At 28.1% G+C, this 22,410-nt stretch overlaps 1 protein-coding gene across 1 annotated transcript in view; it reads right to left on the bottom strand.

The window, feature by feature from the left end:
* LOC127286283 (uncharacterized) overlaps nt 1–22,410 on the bottom strand; it is a 266,689-nt gene that overhangs the window by 110,967 nt on the left and 133,312 nt on the right. Inside the window, exons 2-3 of the mRNA XM_051312661.1 lie at nt 21,842–22,323; nt 13,264–13,498 (exon numbers count right to left, since the gene is read on the bottom strand). Of these exons, the coding sequence (XP_051168618.1) occupies nt 13,264–13,498; nt 21,842–22,323 (717 nt within the window). The remainder of the gene's footprint in view (nt 1–13,263; nt 13,499–21,841; nt 22,324–22,410) is intronic.

Below are 22,410 nucleotides of genomic sequence, written 5' to 3'. Positions count from 1 at the left end.
TTTGCGTTGTTTAGACGGTGAAATTGATGAAGAATCGTTTTACTTACTGGACAATGATACAATATCACTCATTATACCAAAACCAGAACCTCGCTTAAAATTTTTTAAAAAATTTCAAGATTACAAAAATCAAGTAAGTTTTTTTTCGTCTGTATAAATGTACATGTGTTTATTGAAATTTTTTTTTGGAAAAAAAACTTTTTCATATTTTTTCTTACTTTTTTTAAACTTAAAAATTAGTAAAATAATACAAATTCAATTGACTCTGTGAAAAAAATGTACCGTTTGATAAATATATTTATGTTTAAGCAAGTCCTTTTTATAGACGGAATGAAAAAATAGACATACTCTTTTTTATGTAAAAAGTTTAAAGTTTAAATTCTTATCGAAATGTCTTATTAAAATAAAATGAAATTATTTAAGTTTACAAAAAAGCGAGGTTAGGTTCGTGTATATTTGCCACTGGAGAACGTAAAGAGATCGTATAAAATTTTTAACATCAAAGATTGTAAATTGTACAATCAAATTTCTATAATCATCTGATAGTAAATACTACAATCTATATCGCTGTCTGTATATTTAGCACTAAATATGGTTGCCTTTAACATCATTATGTTACCCAGTAGCATAAATTTCTCTCCGTGTATTAGCCAATAATAATTAACTATCAAACGATTTCAGCCAATTATTATTCACTAACAAACGATTCTAGTCAATTATAGATCACTATCAAACGAGAATAATCAACTATCAATCGATATCAAACGATTTTAGCCAACTATCAATCACTATCAAACGATTTCAGCCAATTATTATTCACTATCAAACGATTTTAGTCAATTATAAGTCACTATTAAACGACAATAATTAACTATAAATCACTATCAAACGATATTAGCCAATAATAATTAACTATCAAACGATTTCAGCCAATTATTATTCACTAACAAACGATTTTAGTCAATTATAGATCACTATCAAACGATAATAATCAACTATCAATCGATATCAAACGATTTTAGTCAATTATAAATCACTATCAAAGGAAAATAATCAACTATCAATCACTATCAAACGATGTTAGCCAACTATCAATCACTATCAAACGATTTCAGCCAATTATTATTCACTATCAAACGATTTTAGTCAATTATAAGTCACTATTAAACGACAATAATTAACTATAAATCACTATCAAACGATATTAGCCAATAATAATTAACTATCAAACGATTTCAGCCAATTATTATTCACTATCAAACGATTTATGCCAACTGTAAATCACTATCAAAAGATATTAGCCAATAATAATTAACTATCAAACGATTTCAGCCAATTATTATTCACTATCAAACGATAATAATTAACTATCAATCACTATCAAACGATTTTAGTCGCTATCAAACAATAAGAATCAACTATCAATCACTATCAAACGATTTTAGTCAATTATAAATCTCTATTGAACTATAATTATCAATTATAAATCACTATCAAAGGAAAATAATCAACTATCAATTACTATCAAATGATTTTAGTCAATTTTAAATCTCTATCAAACGAAAATAATGAACTATCAATCACTATCAAACGATATTAGTCTACCATTAATCAATATTAAACTGCCTACAAACGATTGGAATTAAAATTTGACAATTATTCAATTTGTTCAATTTTTGAAAGGAGAGTATTTAATTGTATGATATATGAATAAAAATTTGAAGTATTACATTTTGTTTCTAAAATCGAAGATGAAAATTTGTTTCTGTTTTTTGAAAATGCCGCGAAAGTATGTTTTGCGCATGCGCATATGGAGGGATGCGACATGGATAGATGTTTTTGATAATGTTTATATTTATTATTATTTCAACTATCAAACGTTCAGAATTGACTATCAATCTCTATCAAACAACCAACAAACGTTTACAAATGAAAAATTAGTATTTTTTTGAATTTGGGGTGCACTGTGAAAATAGCACACCAAAATTTGATTTATGTTTATTTTTTCTAATTATTACTATCAAACGTTAAATATCAACTATCAAACACTATCAAACGACCAACAAACGTTTAAAATAAAAAAAAATTGATTTTCATTAAGTTGTGGTGCTAACTTCACGGGCATAATTTAAAGTTATGTTTGTTGGACATAACCTCAAACCCAACGGTCCGTTGATCTATGTCCTTGAATTTTGAGGTTATTTTTTAACTAAGGCCTTGAATCCTGGAAACCTATATGCCCATGGAGTAGTATACGAACGACCATGTTAAATCTGCGTTAAAAGTGAACCAAATTTTGGTAACCGCTTAGTGTTATGAAAATACGTAATGGAACACTAGCGCCACTGATTGTGTTAAACTCAGCTGGACAGTCAGCCATTTTAAAGGTTTTAAAAATAAGGAGCAATGTATTTTTGGGTTATGTTCAACGTACTTCTAATTTTTTCCACTGTTTACATACTTTCCACGAGAGCGCTTGTGTTCCATTACGTATTTTCATGACACTTACCAAAATTTGGTCCGCTTTCAATGTACGTCGTTCGGTCTCCTTATATACTACTCCATGCCTATGCCCTAGAATTTTGAGGTTATGTTTGATCCCTGACCTTGAATCCCGGAATCCTATGCCCTTGAATGATATGTTATAATTATGTTATGTTATAGATCCATGATCTTGAATCCTGAAGACCTAGGTCTTTGAATTTTGAGGTTATGTTCGTTTTAATACTAATATAGGAAGATATATGATTCGTTCCACGTTAATTTCCCTGTGAGTTTGATGTTAAAATCAGAATTAAACTATACTAAGGTAGGTAGTCATTTCATATCAAGTGTAACCAACCTAACCTAACATTTTCAAAAACATGGGTTGGGTACACTTGACATAGAATGACCCATACTGGAGACAACGGCGAAATCTTTTTATAATATAGAGAGAGATATATATCTTTTATACCATTAAAAATATTTTAATTAAAAATACTTTAATTAACATCGATATTCTTTAGTAGATAAATTTTTAAATTAAGGTGGAAATTTTTTTTCAAAGCACTTGAAAACTTCTACTTCTGGTTAAATAAAAAATAACTATAATAACTATAATATTTTTTTAGAACTTCTTTTTTTTAACTTCTTCTAAAAAATAACTATAATATTTTTTTAGAACTTCTTTTTTTACAAAACGACAAAACAACATTTCTAACAGTATAATTCAATCCCAAGAAGCACGTAATATATCCTCAATATCAAGGTAATATTACACGTGAGATTCGTAATATAACGCTGTAATATTACAGTAATCTTACAGTGATCTTAAAATGTCCGCCTCAAGGTAATATTACCGGGAATATTACTGTAATATTACAGTAATATTACAGACTGATTTGAGTTATTCATAAAGCATAAAAAACGTAAATATATATTATAAGTCAATTTGGCTTGTTGGTAAAACTCTGGACTCGTGTGCTTTGAGTTCGGGGTTCGATTCCCTGGATGGGTAGATTTTTTTCGTAAAGAAATGTTCCCATAATATTACTGTAATATTCTCTTGTAATATTACCTTAATATTACGGTATAATATTACTGCAATATTACTGTATTATTACCTTAATATTACCTTAAGGCGGACATTTTAATATCACTGTAAGATTACTGTAATATTACAACGTTATATTACGAATCTTACATGTAATATTATCTTGATATTGAGGTTATATTACGTGCTTCTTGGGATAATAATGTAAGTAATGATATGTCTCATTTGTATAGCTTTACATTAATGAAAGTTGCACCAATTGTGTATATCCGAGAAAAGGAATTGAAATTAACTTTTAAATGAGAAACTTTGAACAAAACAAAAAAGTTAAAAACAAAACTTAAAGTTTTGCAGAATATTGAAATACTATTCAGTGTAATAAGAACAAAATGAACTTTATAATTTTGTAATCAAATTATGCTATTAAAAATATATTCGCATTGTAGATTCTAAATACTCCATAGATACTGTTTCAATGTGTTATGATTTGTTCTAAATTTCCGAAAGATGACTTTTGTATAATTTATTTATTTAAAATTTAATAAAAAAAATTATTTTTTTTTTTGAATCTAATAAATTAATAAATTTTTAATAAACTAATAATTTTAAATTAATAAATTGTAATAAATGTTTATTAATTTATCATTTTTTAAATATACGTATATATAGCAATAGTAAATCAATTAATTTGATTCAAAATTATTATTTAGGTGCTGACCAAAATAAAATTGTATAGTTTTAAAACATTTTGTACGTTTTACTGCAGTCATAAAATTTAATTTTGTAAATGTTAGTAAATATTTTTTAATGAAATAATTAAATACAATTTTTTTAAGTAATCCATAAATATTAATTAATAACTTGTAATAAGTTTTAATATATAAATTAATTAATCTCAAATAACTAATAAAGTTTAATAATAATAAAATTAAGAAATATTATTATGATAATGTAAGGGCTTTTAAATTAAAACGTTCTTTCATACATAATTAAAAAATGATTTTTTCATTATTTGAAAAAAAATTCAAATCTCAATTTCCATTAGGAATTTTTCAAGAATCTATCTACGTATTATTAATTTCTAAAAAAAAAATGGAACCCCTACAATTTCTATAAAAATATAAAAATAATAATTCTTTTAATATTTTTTGCGTTTCATTTTAATATGTAACCTTTTTTAATACTGTTCAATTTATTTAATAATAAATCACTATTAAAAAAATTAATTTACTTCTTTTATATAAATATACGCTTTATTGTTCATGATTTCATCCATTTTACCCGCTCTGTTATTTTTTCCTTGCTCTCTAAATTTTATTTAATTTATTTTATATATTTTCAAATTTAAAACTGTCGACCTTCAATCAACCAACAACAGCATTGAATTTTATGAAATTTAAGTCCAAGAGGTGGCTTTAAATCTGTCTGTGCCAGGTTAAAATTGATTTTCATTTCAATTTTTATTTAACTGGAAATTAACATATATAAATATATATATATACCGCCGTTTATTACTTGTCGCTCATATTAAAAAACTGCTAAATAATCTATAAATTATTTTATACAAAATAGAAATGTTAAATTTAAAAAAATAAAATTGAATTTATAAACTTTAATGTCAGATTTGTAGCCAGTAAACATAAAAAAACAGAGTGAAAACTTTCAAACAAACACGATAAATTTTTGAATTTTTAAAAACTAACAATAAGTTCAGATTATTTAATTAACATTAGTTACTCAAAAAATACCCGAACAAGGGTAGCGATTATGTATTTTGATTTACCTTTGACGTCAAACTCATTTTCAATTTGATGTCAAAGTCATTTTCATTTTGACTTCGTAGTCAAATGTCATTTTACATAGTTTTACGTAAAATGATTGTTTTGATTTGTCAAATTGTAATAACCACAATTTTGAAGTATAATTACTTTTTTCCCTTTATTAAAAATTTAAGAATAAAAATTTTATTTAGGAATTAAATGATGAAAAAGTGAAGTAAGTAATTTTAAAAAGATCAAGACAGCATTACAAGGATTTTTAAAAAAACTTTTCTAACTTTAATAAACTAAGTAAAAGTAAGAGGTTAAAAAAATTTTAATTTATGAAATATAATTAAAACATTAATATTATTTTATTTATTTATTCATTCACATATGTTAAGAGGAAAAATTGAAAGAATTATTTAAATATCACTATTTATATATATAATTAATTACAGTTTAAATAAAATTAATCGTTAATTTTTATTTACACAAATATAAATAACAGTCTCGTTACTGAATTTATGTTTAGGAATTAATTGCAATTACATTATGCCAAAAAATTGAGTATTTTTAATAATAATTTATGTTGAGCATTTTCTATTTTAAATTACATCAATAAATTATGTACAAAAGGTCAATTTGCTCAAAACAGTAGGAAACTAATTTAAGTTAAAATTATTTTAGGAAAAAAATATTTCATCGGTCAAATGTAAGTAATTTTTTATGTTTTGAATTATCTTTTAAACGACATAATTTCTTCTTTAGTTTTTGATTTTTTTGTTTATTTTATTCTGACTACATTTATAAAAATGAAAGTAAGGCATTATTCAAAACAATTATAACATATCCCTGGTTTCAACATTAAAAAATACTTACCGTTGACAGATGAAATAATTTTTTATTAAATAATTTTAACCTAATTATTAATCTTTTAAAAATTCCTTAATTATACCGCTTTTTTTACTGTTTAAAATGACTTACTTTACTTTTTTATAATTTAATTCCTAAATAAATTGTGGATATTACAATTTGACAAATCAAAACAATCATTTTAAGTAAAACTACGAAAAATGACATTTGACTACGAAGTCAAAATAAAAATGACTTTGACGTCAAAGTTAAATCAAAATACATAATCGCTACCAAGAAGTTTGAAGTAATTCTTCAATATTTCCCACACTAATTGTAAGTTGTAATTTACTAAAAAAAAAAAAAATGTTTTAAATTTAGTCTATAAACATTTTTTTTTTTACACCAGATTCATGTTCAGCAATTAAGTTAAATTATATAGGAAAAGTATAAACATTTTTTTATAACTGTTATTAATTAAAAATAAACCATTACTTGTCACACTTCTTTAGAACCACGTATTTACTACACTGGGGTCTAATGGACCGAAACCAAAATTCTTAAATGAAACTATTGAGATTATTTTTACATAAAAGTTATTTTATAATCTTAAAGAATCATGTACGTTATACAGTTGAAAATGAAATTTAATTAGGTGTACAAAAAAAATTGAAAAATTAACAAAAATATGAGAAAATGTCCATTATTACTAAGAAAAATTAATTATTGTTTATTTTAGCGTTATTATTATTATTATTTTTTTTTTATTTTATAACATTATTATTCTACTGAGAAAATAATTTTCTTTTAGTTATATTGACAAACTTTTTTCAAAAATGTTATTGGTAAATATATTTTTTAAATTGAAAAAAATTGTGTTATTTTGTATTTATTTGTATTCAGTTTTTTTGTTTCGTATTTTATTTTTTTGATTTAATTTTTATTTAATTATTTAAATTTAGTTAAAAATTAGTTTTAAAAAATTAATTAAAATTTAATTATTTAATTAGTTAAATAGTTTTTTTATTTTAATATTTATTTATATTATTTTGTATTCTAATGTTTCCTATTATTTTTTTAACAAGTTTATATATAATAAAAACTTTAGTTTTAATTTTTTTCTCATATGACTCGGAATGATTGATAATTTTATCGTTTCAAGGGAGAAACCGGTGAAATTTCAATCTATTGAAATTAATGCTGATTTAAGGTTGTCAATATTTTTTGTGACTATATTGCGAGTATTTAAAACAATAATATATTTTATAAAAAAAAAATTAAAAAAGAAAGAAGAAGCAGATTAAAAGAACTATTAAATTCAGTAATAATTTTTTAAATAAAACTTGAAATTTTCAAACAATAAAAATTAAAAATTCTGACGCAATTTCTATTATTATGATTCTGAACAATCAATCGTATGGATTTTGAAAAATTTCAATTTTTTCAAACAATAAAATTTTTGAAAAATACAAAAAAAAAAAATTGTAAAATTGTTAAAAATAATTTTTTTCTTATTTTTCATAGTGGAATATGATTTCAGATTCTAAAAAAATGTAAAAAAAATTGTTAACCCTAAACAAGAACAATTAAGTTCTAAAAATTAAAATTCTTCCACAATTTTTATTAATTTTTATAGAAATTTTTTGTCTTTTTTCCTGATTTTGAAAAATCAATTGTATGGATTTTAAAAAATTTTAATATTTTCAAAAAATAAAATTTCTAAAGTGATCAAGATATTTTTTTAAAAATTTTAATAATACATAATAATTTTAGATCCCAAATAAAGTCAGAAAAAAAATTGACACCTCTTAACAACATTAATTTCGATGGGTTGAAGTTTTAGCCACCCCTTAAATATTTATAATTTAATTTCTTTTTTTATTATTACTTTTTTAAACCAAATTTTATGAAACAATAAACACACTCAATTGTCTAGACCATAGAATATTATTTTTATACATTCTTTTTTTTAAAAAATTATCGACTGTCACTAATGACAAAGTTTCATATCTGATTTTATTTTTTTTTTTAATGATTTTCCTTTTAAACGTAATTTCTTTTCCTCCTTTTACTCTCATTTTTTTTTCCACCATCCAACTTACTACATCAGTTTCTGTTCGTTCAGTTTTATTTCTTTTTTCAAAGCGATAACGAGAGCCGCATAAGGAGAGAGAAAAAAAAAAAGAAAAGAAAGAGTGGTCCGAAGTAAAAAGGTGGCAACTACATTGACCCAATAGCGTTAGTAAAAAGGTAATCACTAAGAAATCAGATGGTGTAATGATTCGATAGAAATAAATTGCTGCACTTTGATTAATATATCAGCACTCTCTGCAAATTCTATTACAATATACTTTTTAAAAATTATATATATATTTCTCATTTTACTGAATTTATAGTTTAATACAGAAAATTAAAAAAAAAAGGAAATTTAATATCAGAATAAATATTTTAATTATAACTTTAGTTATTGACTTTTTTATCGTCTTTATTCTCTACTTAAGAAAAAACTTTTGTACTTCTTTTTTTTTTTTTTAATAAAATCGGAAGATATATGGATAAAGGTGGGGTAAAAAAAGCATTTTGACTTAACTGCAGAAAATCGTTGACCTTATGATTTACTTTTTTAACTTTCATTACTAGAATTGTGTATTAGTAAAAAAATTTATAACCCTGCTAAAGCCAAAGTATCCTTCGAGTTGGAGATAATTCATTTATCCTTTTTTTTCTGTCTCTCTGGCCATTTCAGTATTGAAATGTTTTATCATAAAACATGAAGCGCTCGGGAGTTCCAACTTAGTTTAAGGTAACTTTAGAGTTTTTGTGGGTTCTATAAGGAATATTATTCAATGAACTCTTTACGAACCACTGAACCGACAACGGTAAATGCTTTGCATTTTTTTCAAGCTCTTTTTTCATAAATACTTCGATATATTGATTCGTTTTGAAAGCATTAAAGAAAAAACCATTATTATTACAAATAAATATCATATTTATTTTATTTACATATTTTGAAATTTGCAAAATAAATAAATTTTCAAAAAAATTAATTATTTTCCTAGATTTTTGAATTTTGAAAAAAAAAAATCTCGATTAAACGAAAAATAAAAGGCAATTATTTTGAATAAAAAAAATTTAATTTTGTCAATTTAAATATTATTTCGATAATATAGGTCAAATCAGTGAATGGAATGTAAATGAATTTTTGTTGAAAAAAAAAAAAATAAAAAATTTACAATCTCCCTGATCTTGTAAAAAATAATTTTTATTCAATAAAATGAATCTCAATGTAAGTGGAACAAAAAATAAAAAGCACAAAAAAAAATTGCCATTTTTCATATTAAATATTCTTTTGAAATTAAATCAAATCACTCAATGAAATATAAAAATGAATTTTTATTAAAGAAAAAAAAAATCAAAACGAATATTGCCAATTTTATTGAGCAGTCCTTTTAAAATATACTTTATAAAGTTAAAATTGTTTTCAATTTATTATGCATTGTTAATTAATTATTGAAAAGAAATATTGGATCATTTAAAATTGTTGAATTTTATTGTAAAAGTTGTACAAGTATTATTATGAAATGAATTTGGCATTTTATCCCTTGTAGTAGGTACAATTAAATTTGATATAATTACATTTTCCCAGTCAATTATAAGCTCGTTCATATTTCATCGAAGTTAGAAATTTTAATACATCCCTATAAATTGTTTCAACGCTACTTCTACCAGTAGAAAGTACTTCCGGTTTCAAGAGAGTTTAGTCTTGAGTTCAAGCAGAATGAGAGAGAGAGAGAGAGAGAGAGAGAGAGAGAGAGAGAGAGAGAGAGAGTGTTCCTTCAAAGTTCGAAACAAGTGATGATGAATCTGAGTTTCAATAGTTTTACCTTTGGTACGTAAAAGTTAATTCACACAGAGAGTCAGAGAGAAATAAGCGACTTTTTGAATAAAACATTATATAATAAAGCAGAGAAGGATTTCTAACATCGAAAAGTACAATATATATAAAGAGAAAACTAAATTTTTTTTAATAATCTTTTAACGCGTCGATAAAAAAAAATTATAAGATTTTTTCTATAAATTACAAAGGCCGACAAAATTTTATCAACTTCATGTTGACTAAAATGTTACAGCCGATTTTTATAGGATTTTTGCCGTAGAATCCGAATCTGACCTTGAAAATATCCAATTGGCTCTAGTTTTCGAGCAACGAGAGTTTTAAGGTGCAAAAAAACGCGTTTTTGGCCTTTTTTTGCACAGGGTAGTGATTATGTATTTTGATTTAACATTGACGTCAAAGTCATTTTCATTTTGACTTCGTAGTCAAATATAATTTTTCGTAGTTTTACGTAAAATGATTGTATTGATTTGTCAAATTGTAATATCCACAATTTATTTGGGAATTAAATTATAAAAAAGTAAAGTAAGTAATTTTAAACAGTTAAAAAAGCGGCATAATTAAGGAATTTTTAAAAGATTAATAATTAGGTTAAAATTATTTAATAAAAAATTATTTCATCTGTCAACGGTAAGTATTTTTTAATGTTGAAACCAGGGATATGTTATAATTGTTTTGAATAATGCCTTACTTTCATTTTTATAAATGTAGTCAGAAAAAAATAAACAAAAAAATCAAAAACTAAAGAAGAAATTATGTCGTTTAAAAGATAATTCAAAACATAAAAAATTACTTACATTTGACCGATGAAATATTTTTTTCCTAAAATAATTTTAACTTAAATTAGTTTCCTACTGTTTTGAGCAAATTGACATTTTGTACATAATTTATTGATGTAATTTAAAATAGAAAATGCTCAACATAAATTATTATTAAAAATACTCAATTTTTTGGCATAATGTAATTGCAATTAATTCCTAAACATAAATTCAGTAACGAGACTGTTATTTATATTTGTGTAAATAAAAATTAACGATTACGTTTATTTAAACTGTAATTAATTATATATAAATAGTAATATTTAAATAATTCTTTCAATTTTTCCTCTTAACATATGTGAATGAATAAATAAATAAAATAATATTAATGTTTTAATTATATTTCATAAATTAGAATTTTTTTAACCTCTCACTTTTACTTAGTTTGTTAAAGTTAGAAAAGTTTTTTTAAAAATCCTTGTAATGCTGTCTTGATCTTTTTAAAATTACTTACTTCACTTTTTCATCATTTAATTCCTAAATAAAATTTTTATTCTTAAATTTTTAATAAAGGGAAAAAAGTAATTATACTTCAAAATTGTGGTTATTACAATTTGACAAATCAAAACAATCATTTTACGTAAAACTATGTAAAATGACATTTAACTACGAAGTCAAAATGAAAATGACTTTGACGTCAAAGGTAAATCAAAATACATAATCGCTACCCAGCTATGAAACAAAAACGTGAGAGAATTAAATGCCCTACACAGGATGAAATGAAAGTTTAAAAATTGCTTTTTAATATCAAAAATCAAACAACTTCGTTTTGAACAATTAAAACAACTTAGAACAGGTTTTTGACTTACAGTGTGAGTGAAATATGACAATAAAGTATAAAAAAAGACAGCAAAACTTTATCATTATGTCGAGCTACCTAAAATAACCAAAAAGCTTGCGAAGTAAACTTTCAGAAGTTTACCACTGCAAGCTTGCATCTTGAAAAAAAATTTTTTTTTGTAAACGTACATTGAAGACAATGTCTGTGAGATAAAACTGTAACCTGCGCAGCCTTAAGTGCAATACAATTCTACTGCGCAATGTACAAAGCTTTGCAAGCTTACGTTGCAAGCTTTTCGTGTTTAAATCATCTGATATAAAATTTTTTGATATTGGATCTTAAAAAGCAATGTTTGAGCTTTCATTTCATCGTATGTAGAACATTTTAATTTTTTTGTTTTACAGCTGTGCAAAAAATGCCAAAAACGCTCTTTTTGGCACTTTAAAACTCTTGTTGCTCGAAAACTAGAGCCAATTGGATATTTTCAAGGTCAAATTCGGATTCTACGGCAAAAATCCTATAAGAATCGGCTGTAACATTTTAGTCAACAAAATTTTGTCGGCCTGTGCTATAATATAGTATTTTCAGTTATAAACTTTTAAATTTTGTTATCATTATTCTGAATTTAGAAATTCTAATATTAACATTGAATTTAGTTACTCCAAGTAATGTCATGAGTTTCAAGCAAAAATAAATTTTAAAAAACGAATTTTCGGACGCAAGAATATCGCATAAAAATTATTAGTTAAAACTGTCATTTCAAAGAATTTTATTCGATATAATTGTTTCTTTTTAGACAAATTTTCATTTTTCGAATTAACATTTGACAGAATTTCTTTTTCAACGAATTCTTATTGAGCAGAATTTCTTTTTCAACGAATTTTTATTTAACAGAATTTTCCTTTAGCAACTTTTTTTTATCAAAAAAATTGTAAATTAACCAAATATTAATTTAGCCGAATTTTAATTTCAACAAAATTTTAAATAATTCAATTTTTTAAATAGAAGAATTTGTTATTCCCTGAATCTTTATTTAAAAAGAATTTTTATTTGCAAAAATTGTTATTTGATAGAATTCTTAAAACACCCGAATTTCCATTTGTCCGAAATTGCAAATGGCTGACAAATAATCGACAGAAATATTTTGGCGCGATATTTAAAATTAACCAATCACAATTTTCTGGCTGATTTCTGATTGGTAGATTATTTGTCTAGCCATTTGTAATTTTGGAGTTTTAAAAATTCTTTCAAATTTTGTTGAATGAGAATTCTGATAAATTAATTTTTGGTTAAATTAGAATTTTTTTTAAATAAAACGTTGGTAAAGAGAAAGTCTGCAAAATAAAAATTCTGTCAAATAAAAAAAATTGGTACGAAAAAATTTGTATCTAAAAATTTTGTAAAGTAAAAATTTCGTTTAAAAATAAATTATGTTAAATGTTAATGCGAAAAATGAAAATTCGTCTAAAAAATAATAACTTAAAAGAAAATCCACTATATTGGATCCGATATTTTGCATTTTCAAAATCTGATTTCAAATTCGTTATTAGCGATCCAAAATATTTACAAATCATTTATTTTATTAAAAATTATTCAATTTTTATTAATATTTAGATACTAACCTTGTATAACTCGAACACATTTGATTTTTCCAGGATATTTTCCAGGATAGCCAGGACTGAAAAATTCCTGTTTTTCACCGTCATCGACGAATTTTGCGCACTCTTGATTCTTGTCTGTTTCTCTCATACGTCGACGAGAAAAACCAATTTCAGTTGAATGCACAGAAGTTGTAGGGAGATGTCGGCTCATCCAATTTTCAAAGGACACTTTTGGTGGTAATATCGAAGAAACATGCTGAAAAATAAAAAAATCATATCTATTGTTTCTATTTTTATAAATGCATATTAATTATAAATTTCATTAATAATTGACAGTAAAAATATAATTTCTATATACATAATCAATTTTAAATCTCCATTTTTCAAAAATAACAAAAAAAGTTGTGAAGAAACAAAAAGGAAACATAAAGCTTTTTTAGAAAGGTGACGTTATCGAATTATTTCTTCTATATTAAATCACGCAAGAAACAGTTAGAATTATATTAATTTTTTAAGAAAAGCAAATTTAACAAAAAATTTTGTATTTTTTTTCAAAAATTTAAAAGTAATTTTAACAAAAAGCTTTATATAATGAAAAACATCAAAATAATTTCGTCGATAAACAATAGAAAGAATTTCAATAATAATTAATTTAAAGTTTAATAAATTGTTAAAAAACAAATTAACAGACGAGATATGATGACTATAGATAAAAGTTTTAACAATGGATAAAATGAAGTCAATAGAAATATGTTAGATATTCAATTTAAACCATATTCTGTTTTTTAAAGTTATGTCTCTTTCGCGCCAATCAATCATAGATGTCTCTTTAATCGACACATACACACACACATTACATTTTTGTACTTTGTAGTAAAAGCCACGCTTTCTGGAATATTATAATAAATCATTCTCAATAGTATTTGGTATTCTCTCGACTATTTTTCCATCAGGTTATGGGCCCAGGTCCCGCGAAAACAATACTTTAATTCGAGTTATGTAAAAACAATTCCGGGAGTGTCGTTTCTATCTGAAAATAAGTTAATTCGAAAAGTGTTAAAGTGTAACCTCAAATCGGTTAAAAATGGCGGCAGGTGGAAACATGAACCCCATCAGAATCGAAATGTTATCGCGTAATAATTACGACACATGGAGGATACAAGCTGAAGCTCTATTCATAAAAAATGACACATGGACCTACGTCTCAGGAGAAACACCACAACCCGAAATTCCAGAAGATGAAGCACGACGAGAAGCCGGTGAAGCCGCACACAAAGCATGGCTGAAAGCCGACCAAAAGGCCAAAGCAGACCTCATACTCTGTATCAATCCTCCAGAACTAAAACAAATAAAAGGATGCGTCACATCCCATCAAATTTGGACCAAGCTTGAAACAATCTACGCGTCAAAAGGGCCTGCCAGAAAAGCCACTCTTCTCAAACGACTTATACAACATAAAATGGCGGAAGGAGACGACGCTAAGCAGCACCTCGGCGAATTTTTCGATGTAGTTGACAAGCTTCAATCTATGGAAATTGAGATAAACGGAGATTTTCTATCCATTATATTATTATACAGCCTTCCAAGCAGCTTCGAAAATTTCCGCTGCGCAATTGAATCCCGCGATAAGCTGCCAGATCCCGACAGCCTCAAAATTAAAATCATGGAGGAATATAACGCCAGACAACGAAAGGAAGATAAAGACGATTCGGCCATGTTCGTAAATCCGAAGCGAAATTCGTACAAGACGAAAGACGAAACGCGAAACATCGGAACTCGAAACCTCGGTCCGCGAACCACCGGGAATCTAAACGAAGGAACGCGTAATTCGAATAAAAACCCAAAGTTTAATGGAAAGTGCAATTTCTGTGGTCGAAAAGGACACAAAATAAGTGAGTGCACACATAAACAAAAATATGAAAACCAATCCGCGAGTGTAGCAGAAACATCGCTCTGTTTCTTTACCCTGAATATAACCCAAAATACCAGTGATCTGTGGTGCATCGACAGCGGATGCAGTTCTCATTTAAGTCACGACAAAAGTGTTTTTACCGACATCGTTAAAACGGAATCACACGTAAAACTCGCGAGTAGTGCTACGACACCGGTAATCGCGAAAGGAAACGCAAAATTCGACGTAAGTAATTCGAAAAGCTCGGTAAATCTAAAAAATACTTTATACGCGCCAGACTTGAGAACAAATTTGATCTCTGTGTCAAAAATCGTCGACAATGACTACGAAGTCAACTTCAAGAAAAATTGTTGCACTATTTCGGACGCGAAGGGGGTAATCAAACTGACAGCAAACCGATTTGGAGATTTATTTTACTTATGTAAAGAACCGACCGAAATAAATATCGCGAGTGTCGCGATAAATACGAAAAGTAACGCCGAAATATGGCACGATCGTCTCGGCCATTTAAACAAAAAGGACATGATCGACATGCTCAAAAACAAACATGCGACCGGTTTCGAATTTGACGTTTCGACCGACTTGAGCAAATGTGAAACATGTTTATCCGGAAAATTCACAAGTACACCGTTTCCAAAAAGAAAAAATTCATCGAAAGTACCTTTGGAATTGATTCATACCGATTTGTGCGGGCCGATGAGAAATGAATCTCTCGGAGGGAAATTTTATTTCGTAACGTTCATCGATGATTATAGTAAGTGGTGTCAAGTGTATTTTATCCGGAAGAAAAACGAAGCTATCGACAAATTTGTAGAGTTTAAAAATATGGCGGAAAACCAAACAGGACACAAAATCAAAGCCGTTCAATCGGACAACGGTCGCGAGTACATTAATCAAAGTTTAAGTGTCATGTTAAAAAAGTTCGGAATCCACCATCGCGTTACCGTACCGCATACACCGCAACAAAACGGCGTTGCTGAACGCAAGAATAGAACGCTCGTTGAGGCCGCTCGTTGCATGTTATTACAGTCGGGAAAATCTCTCAGTTTTTGGGCAGAAGCAATTGCCACCGCTAACTACATACGAAATCGTTGCATCACAAAAGGGATCGAAGATGGAACGCCATATCAACGTTGGACAGGAAAAAAGCCCGATATCTCAAACCTGCGAACATTCGGCGAAAAAGTGTTTATCTTGGACAAAATTCCCACTAAAGGAAAGTTCGATCCAAGAGGGATAAAGGGGACCTTCGTCGGCTATGCGGATCAATCGAAGGCATACCGTATTTGGATACCGGAGCAGAGAAAAATCGTTTTGTCAAGAGATGTAAAATTCCTCGATTCTTTTGAACCAGAATACGATAATTCTTCACTTTTGAAGGGGGCAGATCTCATAGAACAGTCAAAAGTCGATATCAAGTCAACTGACAGTCCAAAAATCGTCGAAATTGAACCCATCAATAGAAATTTAATACCCATAGTCGATGAGCAACGCCCACCCAATCTTGAAGAACGAGTAAACCCGGACAATTCAATAAACGATGAATCACCATTTCTCGGATTTCAACGAGAACCGGAACATTTATCGGACACCGAATCACCATTTCTCGGATTTCAACGAGAACCGGAACATTTATCGGACACTGAATCACCATTTCTCGGATTCGACAATCGAATTGATCTCGAAGACCTAACGAACAATTCATCACCTTCCCGTGGATCAGAAAATACAGTGGAAATTGAAACTCTTAGCAATAGTTCAAGCAATAGTAATGACGAATTCTTTGACGTCAACTTTGCCCTAAATGTATCAGAAGTGTCCCTGAAGGATGCGATCACCGGAACCGATCGTGGAGAGTGGATGACAGCTATTCATGAAGAAACCAAAGTCTTAATAGCTAATAACACGTGGGAAATCGTCGATCGGCCATCCAATCAAAAAATCATCGGTTGCAGAACAGTGCTGCGAAATAAATATAATCCGGATGAAACCATTAGCAGGAGAAAAGCCAGGGTGGTAGCCCAAGGGTTCTCCCAGAGACCCGGAATTGATTTCTTTGACACTTTCGCCCCGGTAGCACGATTGGAATCGTTTCGACTCTTAACAGCTCTCGCAGCCAAATTCAACTTAAAAATTTATCAACTGGACATAACTGCAGCATACTTAAACGGAGATATCGATACTCTCCTGTATATGAAAATACCCGAAATGCTGAAGGAATCTCTCGAGGAAATTGTCAAAACCGAAAAGAACGAAAGTATTCTCAAAAAGGCCAGAAAAATGCTCAACGATCTGAAAACCGGAGACAAAGTATGCAAACTCCGAAAATCTATTTATGGATTACGACAATCAGGTCGCAGATGGCACGCAAAATTAGATAAAATTCTAAGATCAATGGATCTAAAACCACCGAACTCTGATACTTGTCTCTACGTTGACGAAAATGAAGACGATCCAATATATGTACTTGTCTACGTGGACGACATCCTACTCATCTCGAAAACTGAAACGAAAGTGAACAAAATCAAGAAAAATCTCTCATCTCACTTTGATGTCAGGGATCTAGGAGCCGCAAATTATTGCTTAGGAATTGAAATTCATCAATCGCAAGACCAGGTAACGTTATGTCAGACAGGATACATAAACGAATTATTATCCAAGTTCAACATGACTGAATGCAAACCGGTAAAGACTCCTCTTGTCTGTGGAACTAAACTGGAAAAACCATCACCATCCGAGAAGACAACTTCTCTTCCATTCAGGGAATTAATTGGAGCTCTTTCTTACTTGGCAATCGGGACTCGTCCCGACATCGCTCATGCCGTGAACCTTCTCAGCCAGTTTAACAATGATCATGGACGACATCATTGGGAGGCAGGCAAACGAATTTTACGCTACCTAAAAGGAACAGCAAATATGAAGCTGATCTACACGCGAAATAACAAGGAAGTCATTGGATATGCGGATGCTGACTGGGGAAATTGTCCAATGGACCGAAAATCCTACTCAGGATATTCTTTCATCGTGTCAGGCGGAGCAGTGTCCTGGTGTTCCCGAAAACAAAAGAACGTTGCACTCTCATCGACCGAGGCGGAGTATTTGAGTCTCAGCGAAGCAGCAAAAGAAGGAATTTACATCAGTACATTACTAGGCGAATTGAATCTCAAGGATATGTCAAAAATCACCATATTCAACGATAATCAATCAGCCGGTAAACTCGCCAGTAACCCTGTGTTTCATGCAAGATCGAAACACATAAGCATTCGACACCATTTTATCCGAAACGCAATCCAAGAATACCCTCTCAAACTGATGTACCTTCCTACCGAAGATATGACAGCAGACGTCCTGACCAAAGCTCTTCCGGCAGCCAAACATGCAAAATGTACAAGCGAATTGGGACTACGTGTGTTTTAAATTAAAAGACTTGAATCAGTTTTTTTTAATTGAGGCGGAGTGTTAAATATTCAATTTAAACCATATTCTGTTTTTTAAAGTTATGTCTCTTTCGCGCCAATCAATCATAGATGTCTCTTTAATCGACACATACACACACACATTACATTTTTGTACTTTGTAGTAAAAGCCACGCTTTCTGGAATATTATAATAAATCATTCTCAATAGTATTTGGTATTCTCTCGACTATTTTTCCATCAAAATACGTATACATGCATTCAGTAATATTGGCGGATTTTTTTTCAAAAATTTAAAGCCAAACATTAAAAAAGAAAAGTTCAAACAATGAGGAATTTTTTGTTTTGTTACATCAAAAATATTCATAAATTGGATCAATGCATTATCAATGCATTACAAAAATAAAAATTCTATATAGCCTGAAACCAAAAATATATTTTGCTTCCTCGTGGAGGAAGCTTTGTAGTCCTTTCGTTTATAAAACTTTTCAAAGTGTCGGAAACAAATTTTTCTCTATATAGAAACATGTTATATGAGATCCTGATCAATTGTCCGGATGTATGTATGTGTGTGTGTGGATCCCTTTTTTGTTTAGACGATAACTTTAACAGATTTTAATGGATTTAGATAAAATTTGGTAGGCTCATTTATCATATTAATGTCTCAAATCTGACCAAAGAATTTTTAAAAATACCCAAGAAAAAAAATTTTACCGTCTTTTTTCCAAAATTTTTTTTTAATCGAAAAAATTTGTAAATAGAATAATTTAAGATTATATACAATAAAATCGTATTCCTTACGTCAAGACAAATCGATTGGTATATTAAAAAGTATATTTTTAATTTAAATTTAAAGAATTAATGAAAGCAAAAAAAAATTGAAAAAAATTTTTATGAAAACTTTTCTAGGGATTAATTTTGTTAAATGAAAATCGTATTATTTAAAAATTTGCTGTATTAGAAAATGCTACATTTCGCTAAATAATTCCAAGCCTTCTAATAAATGTATACTAATAAATTTTGAACATTTAGGCTTTTCATAGATCTCAAATCACTGCTCTGTTATCTTAGTAGTTAAATTAAGGTGTCAGGTTCTAATTTTGATGTGTGCACTATAGTGTGTATATAGACAGCATCAACTATCCTAGCAATATAGTCACTCGTCTGTAGAGTAAAGCGTCGAGCTTCTGATTTCTAAGTAGGTCAAACAGCAACTATGCTATTCAATAAAAGGCAAAGAAATAGAAGAACATTTAAGAAATCTATACCTTATATGAACTTGAGATGATATAACTTTAGTTTAAAATTTTTTTTATGCAAATACCGCTGTATAAATAATTCATAGAATTTTTATGAATATTCTTATTTTAGATAAAAATAAATATATAAAAAAAAAATATTAATTTATTTAAATATCTTATTTGAAAAATAGATCATCTCTATCAATTAAGAGACCCGTGCAGAAATTTGAGTTAGATTTCAATATGGACCTCGCTGTGCGTCCCTTTTTCCAGATGGGTTCCGGAAGGGAAACTCTATGGCGGGACCCGGCATTTTTCGTCACGATCGACGCCAGCGAGGAATGTTGGTAGGGATCTAGCAGGGATATCCCTGCGATCTCCCTACCAGAAGTAAAGGGTTCTCGCTAGAACCCTATTAGCTCCCTTTAATCGATTATTATTAAATAAAAATTAATAAATATTTAATAAATCCAAAAAACATATTTATATAAAGATCCAACGTCCTTTCTTCCGTGTGTGTTTTTGAAATTGTAGAGTTAAAAACGCCCGTTATGCTATTTATTATAGCCGTGAAGTTTAATTGAACTTCCTAACCTCCAAACAGTACTAACACAAATTTTAACCAGAATTATAAATAAAAAAAAGTTAGAAATCATAATATTACCTGCAGAAATTGGAATAATCATAGTAAAAATTAAAAATTTGCAATAATGATATTAACATAAAGACAAAATTTGAGGTTAGAAAACCAATCAATATATTTTTTACTTTTAATATTCTAAGTACATATTTCATGTTTGTTGGCTTAATATTAAATATTCTTAAATTGATAATATTATGTTAATATTTACCTTCTGATAAAGAAGTTAAGTGATTTAAGTCATCTAAATTGTTAATATCCATAACTTGCTCTTGAACATATTGCATTCTATTTAATTCAACGTGTACGGATTTCACCTCAAGATATTGTTTGCTACGCATTCGCGATTGCTTTTTTTCCTCTCATTATTTTCCATTATTAATTAACAAAAGAACAATAAAATTCAGGTTCACACAAAATGACATGTGCACTTGCACCATTCATGTCATCATTCTCGACGATGGAACATCGATATATTGAAAACTTCGATACATCGAATTCGATATTTTCGATTTAAATTTAAATATTATTTTTAAATTAAATAAAAAGTGAAACTATATATAATAATGGAATTTATTAATAATATTATTTTGATTCTATCACTCGGTGGTATTTAATAATAAATTTAATTTATTTAATAATTTTATTATTATAATTTATTATTATTAATATTTATTCTTTTTATTATTATTTCTAAAACGAACATTTTAAAAATATTTGTGTCCCTTATTGAACATAATTAAATTCATATTTTAAATAAAGAAAACATCGAAAAATAATCTAAGTCCAATTCGAGGTATTTTTGGCTAGAATTTAGTAAGGGCTTAATCAGATTTTTCTAGTTTGAATTGCCTTTCTAGAATTCAAACGGGATCTCAGCAGATATTTCTAGTCTGAATTTCTCACAAGAATCTAATCAGGTTCGAGTACGACTTTTCTAGGCTAGATTTTCTAGCGCGGTTCTAGTCGGAATCCATTATCACGTTGGGAAGCTTAGGGACATTTCTACACGGGCGAACTATGGCTCAAATCAGATTATTGAATAAGTATGTATGTCGAATTATTGCTGATAATTTTGTACAATATTTTTTTAAGAAAAATTCTATCTGTACGTCCTGTAATTTGGATTATGTATCATCTGCTATTAGAATGACCAACTTGTTCTCATCTTTGTATATTTAATTTTTCTGAGATAATAAATGGAACGGACCGTATTCAAAGTTGGCTTGATATTATGTCTTCGGAGAATTTTAATATAATTAAAAAGATCGTTTCATTTATAGTTTTGTTGTTGTCAGAGCGTGTTAATGAGATATTGTAAATGTGTATGTGATTTTTTCTGTAAAAAACGAGTTAAATAAATTATTATTATTATTATTTATTTAACTAACCTTAGAATCAGGAATTAATGAAGCATTAATGGAATTTGTCTTGCTTGATTGTAATGAAATTTGAAGAGTGGATGGATTGAGTGAAAAGTTTTTTATTTCTTTTGCAGATAAAGAATTTGACGGCGTTGAAGACAAGCGGGAAATCCCGTGGACTTTTACATCAGTGACTAGTAAGTCCCTGTCACCTTTATTCCCATCTGATTCCATTTGATGCCAAGGCACCCTATCCTCATTCGATGCAGTGACCATTGGAAATCCCAAATCCAATCGAGTGTCTAGACTGAAACTGTCAGTCAAATCGTTCTCGGTACTTGATTCGAAATGCTCCATCTTTGTGCTGCCCTTATTTCTGGGATCCACTGAATTTCCTCGAGATAAAACAGTGGATATAGCTCTCGACGATCTACTGCTTCTCCGAAATTCAGAAAATATCCATTTTGTTTCTTCATTGGCAAAAGATGTCCTCGTTGACGATCCAGCAACTGAAATCAAAAAAAAAAATTTAATTTTTTATTAAATTGCACATTTAATAAAATACAAATTAATTTAGAATTATTTTGACATTTAAA

This window comes from Leptopilina boulardi, unplaced genomic scaffold (genome assembly GCF_019393585.1).
Source record: "Leptopilina boulardi isolate dan_hultmark-lab unplaced genomic scaffold, ZJU_Lbou_2.1 LbouV2_352, whole genome shotgun sequence".
Classification (NCBI taxonomy): Eukaryota; Metazoa; Arthropoda; class Insecta; order Hymenoptera; family Figitidae; genus Leptopilina; species Leptopilina boulardi.
Note: the sequence above shows the minus strand (reverse complement) of the source record. Positions and strands in the feature narration are given on the sequence as shown.